Here is a 12,669-nt window from a genome sequence, read left to right as displayed (position 1 = left end):
TTCAAGTCCAGTGAGACAGCTTTGAGTTTAAAGATGAGATGGGGTTGTGAGGGAGGGAGAAGCCAGTGGGTGATGGATACAGGTATTAGCTAGTTGTACCAGATACACTGAAGAAGGAAATTCTGAAGTTGTCATGACTCTAAAACTGCTGAAGAAGAGCTCTGGGTAAGCTTGAAATCTTGTCTTTCAGTAACATAAGTTGGTCCAATAAAAGATACTAACTCACTCCCCTTTGGTCTCTTCTGTCCTTGGACCAAAATACCAGCACTGCCAACATCTAAAACTGCTGGACCTTTTGGGGTTGCAAAGACCGTAGACAAACTAAGAGAATGCTTTTATTCGGTAAAATACAGGCAGGATGCAGAAGAGATTCATGCATTGTAAAGAAGGATCCTCCTAAGACCGAGAGAGACTCTCTGCACCAGTGGAATGCACTGCTGTTGATAGACTAGTAGAGGCCCAGCTATGTCTCAGGCAATCAATATTTGTTGGTGGCCATAGACTACTTCACAAAATAAAGCTTACCCAATAAAGAGCAGAGAGACTGTGAAAGAAGCAGAAGTTCTAGTGAATGGATTCAAAGTTTCTCTTCTGGTCTGTGAGCAACTCACCTGAGAACCCAAATATGGTGAAGAATTCAGAGTGCTTCTCAAATCTGCTGTAACACTCCTTAGGGATCCACAATACCACTCTGGCACACCCACGATCTGCCGGACTGTTGGAAAGGTTCAGTTGAACTTTGGGAGTTCAGCTGGCTAACTTTGTAGAATATAATCAAAGGGATTTGGGCCAGTATATCTCATTTCTTGTGATGGCTTATAGAACACCAGTCAGTGACTACAAAGTGGACCCCAGAACTCCTCGTGTTTTGGTATGAGCCAGGGATCTCCACAAACCTCTTATATGGAATTGCTGAAGAGGAACAAAGAAATCTGAACTATACAGAAACCTTACAAACCAAAACTGAAAAAGCTCACACCTCTGTTAAGGGGAAAAATGGGAGGATAACCATTGATACAATGAAAAGATTCTATGAATAAGGTCATATGGAGAAACTTTTAAGAGGGATTCATTCCATGATCCTAGAAGAAAGGATAGGAGACCAAAGTTGAATAAACCTTGGTGGTACCCTATTACAGTACTCAGAGTAGCAGCCGTGTTAGTCTGTATTCTCAAAAAGAAAAGGAGTACTTGTGGCACCTTAGAGACTAACAAATTTATTAGAGCATAAGCTTTCGTGAGCTACAGCTCACTTCATCGGATGCATTTGGTGGAAAAAACAGAGTAGAGATTTATATACACACACACAGAGAACATGAAACAATGGGTTTATCATACACACTGTAAGGAGAGTGATCACTTAAGATAAGCCATCACCAACAGCAGGGGGGGGAAGGAGGAAAACCTTTCATGGTGACAAGCAGGTAGGCTAATTCCAGCAGTTAACAAGAATATCAGAGGAACAGTGGGGGGCGGGGTGGGAGGGAGAAATACCATGGGGAAATAGTTTTACTTTGTGTAATGACTCATCCATTCCCAGTCTCTATTCAAGCCTAAGTTGATTGTATCCAGTTTGCAAATTAATTCCAATTCAGCAGTCTGTCGTTGGAGTCTGTTTTTGAAGCTTTTTTGTTGAAGTATAGCCACTCTTAGGTCTGTGATCGAGTGACCAGAGAGATTGAAGTGTTCTCCAACTGGTTTTTGAATGTTATAATTCTTGACGTCTGATTTGTGTCCATTCATTCTTTTACGTAGAGACTGTCCAGTTTGGCCAATGTACATGGCAGAGGGGCATTGCTGGCACATGATGGCATATATCACATTGGTAGATGCGCAGGTGAAGGAGCCTCTGATAGTGTGGCTGATGTGATTAGGCCCTATGATGGTATCCCCTGAATAGATATGTGGACAGAGTTGGCAACGGGCTTTGTTGCAAGGATAGGTTCCTGGGTTAGTGGTTCTGTTGTGTGGTGTGTGGTTGCTGGTGAGTATTTGCTTCAGATTGGGGGGCTGTCTGTAAGCAAGGACTGGTCTGTCTCCCAAGATCTGAGAGAGCGATGGCTCGTCCTTCAGGATAGGTTGTAGATCCTTGATGATGCGTTGGAGGGGTTTTAGTTGGGGGCTGAAGGTGATGGCTAGTGGCGTTCTGTTGTTTTCTTTGTTGGGCCTGTCCTGTAGTAGGTGACTTCTGGGTACTCTTCTGGCTCTGTCAATCTGTTTCTTCACTTCAGCAGGTGGGTATTGTAGTTGTAGGAATGCATGATAGAGATCTTGTAGGTGTTTGTCTCTGTCTGAGGGGTTGGAGCAAATGCGGTTATATCGTAGCGCTTGGCTGTAGACAATGGATCGAGTGGTATGATCTGGATGAAAGCTAGAGGCATGTAGGTAGGAATAGCGGTCAGTAGGTTTCCGATATAGGGTGGTGTTTATGTGACCATCGCTTATTAGCACCGTAGTGTCCAGGAAGTGGATCTCTTGTGTGGACTGGTCCAGGCTGAGGTTGATGGTGGGATGGAAATTGTTGAAATCATGGTGGAATTCCTCAAGAGCTTCTTTTCCATGGGTCCAGATGATGAAGATGTCATCAATGTAGCGCAAGTAGAGTAGGGGCATTAGGGAACGAGAGCTGAGGAAGCGTTGTTCTAAGTCAGCCATAAAAATGTTGGCATACTGTGGGGCCATGCGGGTACCCATCGCAGTGCCGCTGATTTGAAGGTATACATTGTCACCAAATGTGAAATAATTATGGGTCAGGACAAAGTCACAAAGTTCTGCCACCAGGTTAGCCGTGACAGTATCGGGGATACTGTTCCTGACGGCTTGTAGTCCATCTTTGTGTGGAATGTTGGTGTAGAGGGCTTCTACATCCATAGTGGCTAGGATGGTGTTTTTAGGAAGATCACCAATGGACTGTAGTTTCCTCAGGAAATCGGTGGTGTCTCGAAGATAGCTGGGAGTGTTGGTAACGAAGGGCCTGAGGAGGGAGTCTACATAGCCAGACAATCCTGCTGTCAGGGTGCCAATGCCTGAGATGATGGGGCGTCCAGGATTTCCAGGTTTATGGATCTTGGGTAGCAGATAGAATACCCCAGGTCCTGGCTCCAGGGGTGTGTCTGTGCGGATTTGTTCTTGTGCTCTTTCAGGGAGTTTCTTGAGCAAATGCTGTAGTTTCTTTTGGTAACTCTCAGTGGGATCAGAGGGTAATGGCTTGTAGAAAGTGGTGTTGGAGAGCTGCCTAGTAGCCTCTTGTTCATACTCTGACCTATTCATGATGACGACAGCACCTCCTTTGTCAGCCTTTTTGATTATTATGTCAGAGTTGTTTCTGAGGCTGTGGATGGCACTGTGTTCTGCATGGCTGAGGTTATGGGGTAAGCGATGCTGCTTTTCCACAATTTCAGCTCGTGCACGTCGGCGGAAGCAGTCTATGTAGAAATCCAGGCTGCTGTTTCGACCTTCAGGAGGAGTCCACCTAGAATCCTTCTTTTTGTAGTGTTGGCAGGAAGGTCTCTGTGGGTTAATATGTTGGTCAGAGGTGTGTTGGAAATATTCCTTGAGTCTGAGACGTCGAAAATAGGATTCTAGGTCACCACAGAACTGTATCATGTTCGTGGGGGTGGAGGGGCAAAAGGAGAGGCCCCGAGATAGGACAGATTCTTCCGCTGGGCTAAGAGTATAGTTGGATAGATTAACAATATTGCTGGGTGGGTTACGGGAACCATTGTTGTGGCCCCTTGTGGCATATAGTAGTTTAGATAGCTTAGTGTCCTTTTTCTTTTGTAGAGAATCAAAGTGTGTTTTGTAAATGGCTTGTCTAGTTTTTGTAAAGTCCAGCCACGAGGAAGTTTGTGTGGAAGGTTGGTTCTTTATGAGAGTATCCAGTTTTGAGAGCTCATTCTTAATCTTTCCCTGTTTGCTGTAGAGGATGTTGATCAGGTGGTTCCGCAGTTTCCTTGAGAGTGTGTGGCACAAGCTGTCAGCATAGTCTGTGTGGTATGTAGATTGTAATGGATTTTTTACCTTCAGTCCTTTCGGTATGATGTCCATCTGTTTGCATTTGGAGAGGAAGATGATGTCTGTCTGTATCTGTGCGAGTTTTTTCATGAAGTTGACAGATTTCCACTCTATACGGCTAAATTCAGTGCCTTGCATAATCACAGGTTTCAGAGTAGCAGCCGTGTTAGTCTGTATTCTCAAAAAGAAAAGGAGTACTTGTGGCACCTTAGAGACTAACAAATTTATTAGAGCATAAGCTTTCGTGAGCTACAGCTCACTTCATCGGATGCATTTGGTGGAAAAAACAGAGTAGAGATTTATATACACACACACACAGAGAACATGAAACAATGGGTTTATCATACACACTGTAAGGAGAGTGATCACTTAAGATAAGCCATCACCAACAGCAGGGGGGGGAAGGAGGAAAACCTTTCATGGTGACAAGCAGGTAGGCTAATTCCAGCAGTTAACAAGAATATCAGAGGAACAGTGGGGGGTGGGGTGGGAGGGAGAAATACCATGGGGAAATAGTTTTACTTTGTGTAATGACTCATCCATTCCCAGTCTCTATTCAAGCCTAAGTTGATTGTATCCAGTTTGCAAATTAATTCCAATTCAGCAGTCTCTCGTTGGAGTCTGTTTTTGAAGCTTTTTTGTTGAAGTATAGCCACTCTTAGGTCTGTGATCGAGTGACCAGAGAGATTGAAGTGTTCTCCAACTGGTTTTTGAATGTTATAATTCTTGACGTCTGATTTGTGTCCATTCATTCTTTTACGTAGAGACTGTCCAGTTTGGCCAATGTACATGGCAGAGGGGCATTGCTGGCACATGATGGCATATATCACATTGGTAGATGCGCAGGTGAAGGAGCCTCTGATAGTGTGGCTGATGTGATTAGGCCCTATGATGGTATCCCCTGAATAGATATGTGGACAGAGTTGGCAACGGGACACCTACAAGATCTCTATCATGCATTCCTACAACTACAATACCCACCTGCTGAAGTGAAGAAACAGATTGACAGAGCCAGAAGAGTACCCAGAAGTCACCTACTACAGGACAGGCCCAACAAAGAAAACAACAGAACGCCACTAGCCATCACCTTCAGCCCCCAACTAAAACCCCTCCAACGCATCATCAAGGATCTACAACCTATCCTGAAGGACGAGCCATCGCTCTCTCAGATCTTGGGAGACAGACCAGTCCTTGCTTACAGACAGCCCCCCAATCTGAAGCAAATACTCACCAGCAACCACACACCACACAACAGAACCACTAACCCAGGAACCTATCCTTGCAACAAAGCCCGTTGCCAACTCTGTCCACATATCTATTCAGGGGATACCATCATAGGGCCTAATCACATCAGCCACACTATCAGAGGCTCCTTCACCTGCGCATCTACCAATGTGATATATGCCATCATGTGCCAGCAATGCCCCTCTGCCATGTACATTGGCCAAACTGGACAGTCTCTACGTAAAAGAATGAATGGACACAAATCAGACGTCAAGAATTATAACATTCAAAAACCAGTTGGAGAACACTTCAATCTCTCTGGTCACTCGATCACAGACCTAAGAGTGGCTATACTTCAACAAAAAAGCTTCAAAAACAGACTCCAACGACAGACTGCTGAATTGGAATTAATTTGCAAACTGGATACAATCAACTTAGGCTTGAATAGAGACTGGGAATGGATGAGTCATTACACAAAGTAAAACTATTTCCCCATGGTATTTCTCCCTCCCACCCCACCCCCCACTGTTCCTCTGATATTCTTGTTAACTGCTGGAATTAGCCTACCTGCTTGTCACCATGAAAGGTTTTCCTCCTTCCCCCCCCTGCTGTTGGTGATGGCTTATCTTAAGTGATCACTCTCCTTACAGTGTGTATGATAAACCCATTGTTTCATGTTCTCTGTGTGTGTGTATATAAATCTCTACTCTGTTTTTTCCACCAAATGCATCCGATGAAGTGAGCTGTAGCTCACGAAAGCTTATGCTCTAATAAATTTGTTAGTCTCTAAGGTGCCACAAGTACTCCTTTTCTATTACAGTACTGACTCTCTCAAACAAAGTGGTGTGTAGGATAGAGTCAGGTCCCAGGATTTAATCAATGTTATTCATAAGGACTACCTGAGAAGGTATCAAGATTAGGGATTTCAGTGTGATGTCCCCAGACCTGAGACTGTAGCTGTAGAAACTGAAGTTTGAAAAGCGGTGACAGTAATGGATTCCTCATTAGAATGGAGTGGCCAGTCTCCATCCCAGCTAACTGATTTCTCAGAAACAACACATTTGTCAGATCAGGCAGGGAGAGAAACTTGAGATCTGAGTAAAACCAATTTGGGCAGGTGATATGAAAAGTCCTGACAAATGCTATGTATATAGTTAATGTTGTATCAGTTATTTGTGGTTTTTAAAAAAAAAAAAAAATTGTTTCTGAAATGAGTCATTCAGGATGTCACCATTTTGGACTCCATTGAGATGCTGGCTGGAACTCGCGGGGTGGGTGTGATGTAGGGATGGGGTGGGGAGAATTAACCCTAATTGATGCTGTTGGGCATAATAGCTATCCAGTCAGGAGAAAGGTAAGAAGACAATCAAGCTCCTTTTGTGGAATAGATAGCTGAAACAATAGAAGCCACTATCCAAAACACAGGCCATGCAAGACCAATCAGAAACTGAGCTATGTGGGCAGAGGGGTTTTGCTGACGATTGATTTGATTGCAGCTGTGTGTGAGAGAAGCCACAAGAAACACCAAAAAGAACACAGAAAAGAAACAGAGGCCCTGTATAAATTGGTAAGTTTCTGCACATTAAAGCAGCTTTCTGCGCTGTAACTCCCAAGGTGTACACACTGCCAAGCCACTTAGTGCGCAGAAACTGCGCAGTTGTAGCATTGTTAAAAAACAAAACAAAAAACCCACCCCAACAAGAGGCATACAACTTTCTGCACAGGGGCTACTGCACTTCAGTGCTGGTGTGGTCACGGTGGTCAGTTACAGCGCTGCAATTGGCCTCTGGGAGGTTTAAACTCTACTGCCCTCAGGTGACCAACTGTCATCCCCACCCCATAAATTCCTTTGGAATTTTGAAAGTTCCCTTCCTGTTTGCTCGGTGACGCAGTGCAGTGGTTTCAGTGCATCTTTCCAGGTGGCCATGCCTGCTGCACGCATCAGGCGATCCCCCACTTGGAGCTTTTGAGCTGCTGGACCTCATCAGCATTTGGGGAGAGAAGGCTGTTCACTCCCAGCTGCACTCCAGCCCTGGGAATTATGATACCTGTAGACAGATTTCATGACAGAGAGGGGCCATGACCGGGACACACTGCAGCGCAGGGTCAAAGTGAAGGAGCTATGGAATGCCTACCACAAGATGCGGGGGGCAAACCACCATTCTAGTGCTGTGCCCACGAGTTGCTGGTTCTACAAAGAGCTGGACGCCTTACTCAGCAGCGACCCCACTTCCACTGCAAAGACCACTGTGGACACTTTGGTAGCTCATGTGCCAGTTGAAAGTGGACCGAGTCAGGAGGAGGAAATCTTGGACGAGGAGGGGAAGAAGGACCCAGAGACAGAGGATGATTCGGAGGTCCGAGATGCATGCAGCCAGTAGTGCTTTTATCCCGGAGGAGGCCAGCCAGTCACAGCTGTCGGATGTTCATGAAGCGCGAACAGGGAGGAGGCTCCTGGCAAGTGGATTTGACTTTGGGAATTGCTGAAGCGAGTTGGTGAGAGGGAAGGAGGGTTTCAGAAAGCAGGCTTGTCTCCCACTGCATGCCTAGTCTGAGGAGCAGAACAGGTTGTTGATTAACTCCCTCGCTCCACGGGAATCTGCCTCCAAGATCTCCAGGAAACTCTCATGGAGATACTGGGCAATCTGCTGCCGCAGGTTCTTCGGTAGAGCTGCTTTGTTTCTTGCCCCATTAACAGTAACTTTCCCGTGCCACTGTGCCCTCACAGGGAAGAGGGGGACCATTGCTGCACACAGATGAGCCGTGTAGGGACCAGAGCAGAAGCTGCAGTCTTGGAGAAGACCCTCCCTTGATTCCCTGCTCACCCTCAGCAGCAAGGTATCTTCCATAATGATCACATCCTGTGATCCACACACTGTGGAAAGTGTGGGGACAGGAATGCAGCCCCCCCCTTACAGTGCTGGCTCTCCCCAAGAACCACGTGCCCAGTGTACAGCACGGTCTGGGAAGAGTGATTTACCGTGCCCCTGCTGCTACTCACCATTTTGGGGGCTTCTGGTTCATGGGTGCTTGCCTGGGGTCAGCCAGTTGGGGACAGGCATGAGAGTACTGGCTGTGTTTTAAGTCACTGAATCCATATTCTCTGTGTTGCAGACAATACTGCTTCTGTAAAATGTTGCATTTAAACTTCACAGAGATGACCATGCGAGCCCAGCCTCCCTCTTTCAGTGGCTGAATGGTTGCGCAAAATTAGAAAGAAGATCTAAGGAGGACTTTCTGCATGATGATATGATGTACTTCACCACTGAGAAATAGGAATTGAAGGAGTGGCAAGACAGCGAGAAGAGGGACCAAAAGGAGAACATGACATGCCACAATGAAGCCACGGAGCGACTCTTAAACTTTATGGAGTGCCAAGCAGACATGATCTAGGCAATACTAGCTCTTCAAACTGAGCAGCTCTGCAGCCAATGTTGCAAAATTCTTTCCCATGTGCCCAACACACTCTCTTATCAACTTCCTGATTCCAGTCTATTGCTGTGGCATTCCACTCCTCCCCATCACAGTCCAGCACTGAAGACTCACCCTACCCACTGCACTCAGCACCCATCCCTCTGCAGTTTGGCCCTGTTGAAGTACAGTACCCTCTGCATTGTACTCCAAAGGAGAAGGTTGGATATGATCCCTGGACATACACAAATCTTTAGCTGTCCTGGAACCCCTCCTCCTCCTGGGACCTTCCCTTCCCTCGTCCCCCTGTGCTGATTTTTTTTGTTTTGACTCTCTCTCTCCTCTGTCTTTTTTTAATAAAATAATTGTGTTGGTTTGAAAGCAATCTTTGTTCTATTAATTGAAAGCAAAATGAGCCCTGCAAAGAAACATGCAATATGTGGGTTTAACATAATTGTATCATGTGCACCAGTCTCCACCTAGCATTACAAGCACTGCACTCCTGAGTATAGTAACAAATATTAGTGGCTTTTGGCTTCAAATTGCTGCCTCAAGGCATCCCTGATCCTTATGGCCCCACACACTGGTCTCTGGCTGTTGAAACTCCACCTCCAGGCGCTAAGCCTCTGCAGTCCAGCACTGAGTGAAGCTTTCACCCTTCCCTTCGCAATTATGGAGCATACAGCACTCTTCTATAAGCATAGAAATATTGTCACTGGGATGCTGGACCTGGCCATAGAGGCAGAACCAGCAGGCCTTTAAACAGCCAAAAGCACACGCAACAGTCATTCTGCACTTGCTCAGCCTGTTGAACTGCTCCTTGCTGCTGTCAGGCTGTATGGCTTCATAAGCCATGCCATTAAGGGTAGCCAGGGTCTCCCAGGATCACAATAGGCATTTAGACTTCCCCACGATGATCTTCTGGTATGGGAAGATAGTCCCAGCTTGCAGCTTCCTGAACAGGCCAATGTTCCGAAAGGTGTGCCTTTCCAAACCAGCTTGTGTTAATGTCTATGAAGTGGCCATGGTGATCCACAAGTGCCTGGAGAAGCATTGAGAAATACCCCTTGCAATTAATGTACTCTGTGGCTAGGTGGTCTGGTGCCAAAATTGGAATATGCGTGCCATCTATCACCCCTCCGCAATTAGGGAAGCCCATTTGTGCAAAACCATCCATAATGTCACGCACGTTGCCAAGAGTCAGTCTTTCAGAGCAGGATGCAATTAATGGCCCTGCAGACTTCTATCAACATGAGTCCAGCAGTCTACTTTCCCACTCCAAACTGGTTAGCAACTGATCATAGCAGTCTGGAGTAGCCAGCCTCCACAGTGCAATCGCCAACTGCTTCTCCAGTGGTAGGGCAGCTCTCATTCTCATGTCCTTGTACGGTAGGGCTGAGGCGAGCTCATCACACAGTCCCATGACTTTCCCATGTGGCTTTCCTCTGCAGTTCTGCAGCCACTACTAATCATCCCAGATGTGCATGATGGTGTGATCCCACCACTCTGCTTGTTTCCCGAGCCCAGAAGTGGCATTCCACTGTGGTTAGCACCTCCATGAATGCTGCAAGCAATCTTATGTTGTAGCTACTACATGTCACACAAGATCAAAGTCTCACTCCTCTTGCCTTTGTAGTTTAAGGAATAACTCCACTGCCACTCATGACGTGACATGTTGGTCAGAGCGAGCAGCAGACTGGTCAACAGTTCGGGATCCATTCCTGCAGCCCAAAGAAGCAGGGCGCGCAATACAGAAACAGTTGAAAGATGGCTCCAAATGCGGATGGAAGCACAGGCATTGCTGGGATGTGAAGCAATGCATCACAGGGCATTGGGACGTGACCCAGGGTGCCCCGTGATCTCCTCCTCCTTTCCACAACTCTTAGCAACAGAAGAGAAAGAGGTGCTCTGTGGGCTAGCTGCCCAGAGTGCACCATTCTGAATATAACTGCAAGTGCCGCAACTGTGAACATGCTATTGCGCAGGCAGCTGATAGGGGAAACCGCTGTTGTGTTCACACCATGCGCTTTCTGAGCGGTGCTATAACTCTGCCAATGGAGATGTGCCCAAAGAAGCCTTAGGCCATGTCTACGCTACCACCTGAGTGACATAAATTTTATCAGCATAAGCAGTAGCGTGCATGGCATTTTATTGGTTGGAGACCTTCTGCTGACATAGCTACCACTGCTCATTGAAGTGGTTTTATTTCAATGGGAGAGCTCTCTCCTGTTGATATAGAGCGGCTACACAAGTGATCTTACAGTGTCACAGGTGCATCAGTACAGCTCTGCCGCTCTGAGTTCATTTGTGTAGACATGGCCTTGCAGCCAGAGAAACTCTGGTAGCATGATCCTGACAGAAACAAAAATAAAATGGAGAGAGCTTTTGGGTGAAGTGCTGGCTGGAAATAGATTTGAAACTGTGAGTGAAGCAAGTTTATCTAGCTGTTGTATTCAGGGGTATAAGACTTCCTGCATTCTTTGTAAATAAACAAGGATGTGTGGTTAAAAAAAACCAACTCACCAATCATTAATTTCTCCCGCTAACCAAAACAACCTAGTAGGGCTTGAAAATGGGCTAACGAGTTAAGCTGACAAGGATACTAGTAATTACTTCCTTGTCTCGGAGGTGTCAAACTATTATCCCCATTTTACATATAGTGAAACCTAAGATTAAGTGACTTGTCCAAGCGCACACAGGAAAGCTGTGCTCTAGTGTACTAGCACTCTAACCACTGTATTATCTTTGCTCATAAATGAGTTTCTAAGTGTCTCTAACTTCTTTTCCTTCTAGGACTTCTTTTTCTACCGTTTGTTTTGTGGTAGAGTGACTAGAAATACAGCTTGATGAAGGTTTTTTTTTTTTTTTCATAAAATTACTTTTTTTAAATAATGCAATGGTATGTTTTTGATTTTTCTTCATATATCCCTGCATATTTTTTTGTTTAAACCACTTTGCGAAATGCCCAAGTGTCTTCCTGGGTGGCTACATTTAATGTAGAATGCAATTAATGCACGAGTAGTTCAAAAGTTTAAACTCAAAGGAAACTAATTTCCCATTTTATTTGTTACAAATCCATATCTAGAATTTGATTTAATCATTTGGTACTTGTAATTTCTGGTATTTTAAGGTTGCCAAACAAAAAAATGTTTAGGAAGTCATGTCTTAAAAGGATCGATCTTTCAAAAGAATTGAACTCCTAATTTAGATTATGGATGAAGTAAGGTAAGGAGGACTGTTATTTATCTCTAGCTCCTTAACTAATCAAGGCAAGCACTATATATCTGTTGCTTTATAAGCAACACATCTTTTCAATTAACGGTTGAATGAGCTTAATCTCAATTTAAAAATTTTTGATTTTTAGGTCTGCCTTTACTTGTTCAAAGAACAATTGCAAGGACTATCATTCTTCAAGAAAGTATTGGGAAGGGTCGCTTTGGAGAAGTCTGGCGAGGGAAATGGAGAGGAGAAGAAGTTGCAGTGAAGATATTCTCTTCAAGAGAAGAACGCTCATGGTTTCGTGAGGCAGAAATTTATCAAACTGTTATGCTACGTCATGAAAATATTCTTGGATTTATAGCGGCAGACAATAAAGGTTAGTAAGCTTTTGATAACTTCATTTTTTATTGATTGTGTGTGTACTCCTATTTCAAACTCTTCATAGGAATTGAAAACACAAATGCCACTTTCTGGACGTTTCATGTTCTTTGATGCTTGTGGAAAGGTTGCTGCAAGTGTAATCGAGGATTACATGCGAGTTTTTTTTTTTTTTTATTAAATCTGTTTTATTTAACTTTTTAATGACTGGTCATATAATTTACCTCAAACAATTAACTGAGATCTCAAAACCAGGCAGCACATTATGTCTAACTTGCACACAGACATTAAGCGTTATATTTTAAATTGAATTGTCTTGTCTAGTCACCTCACAGTTTTTGCATAGTTACTGAACCATTTCTGTAAATCTACTTGTCATATTGTCAATATACATATTTCTGTGCTCTAACTTTCTGCTACATT

The 12,669-nt window shown here is 44.7% G+C and overlaps 1 protein-coding gene and 1 long non-coding RNA gene across 4 annotated transcripts in view; both read left to right on the top strand.

The window, feature by feature from the left end:
- LOC122458852 overlaps positions 1–12,669 on the top strand; it is a 523,493-nt gene that overhangs the window by 452,160 nt on the left and 58,664 nt on the right. The window lies entirely within an intron of this gene.
- The window catches only part of TGFBR1 (transforming growth factor beta receptor 1), a 96,366-nt gene that overhangs the window by 38,870 nt on the left and 44,827 nt on the right, over positions 1–12,669 (top strand). For all 3 annotated transcript variants that reach the window (XM_038389767.2, XM_038389765.2, XM_043508552.1), the window contains exon 4: positions 12,014–12,244. In XM_038389767.2, coding sequence (XP_038245695.1) covers positions 12,014–12,244 — 231 coding nt within the window. The remainder of the gene's footprint in view (positions 1–12,013; positions 12,245–12,669) is intronic.

This window comes from Dermochelys coriacea, chromosome 2 (genome assembly GCF_009764565.3).
Source record: "Dermochelys coriacea isolate rDerCor1 chromosome 2, rDerCor1.pri.v4, whole genome shotgun sequence".
Classification (NCBI taxonomy): domain Eukaryota; kingdom Metazoa; phylum Chordata; order Testudines; family Dermochelyidae; genus Dermochelys; species Dermochelys coriacea.
This window is presented reverse-complemented; position numbering and strand designations above follow the sequence as displayed.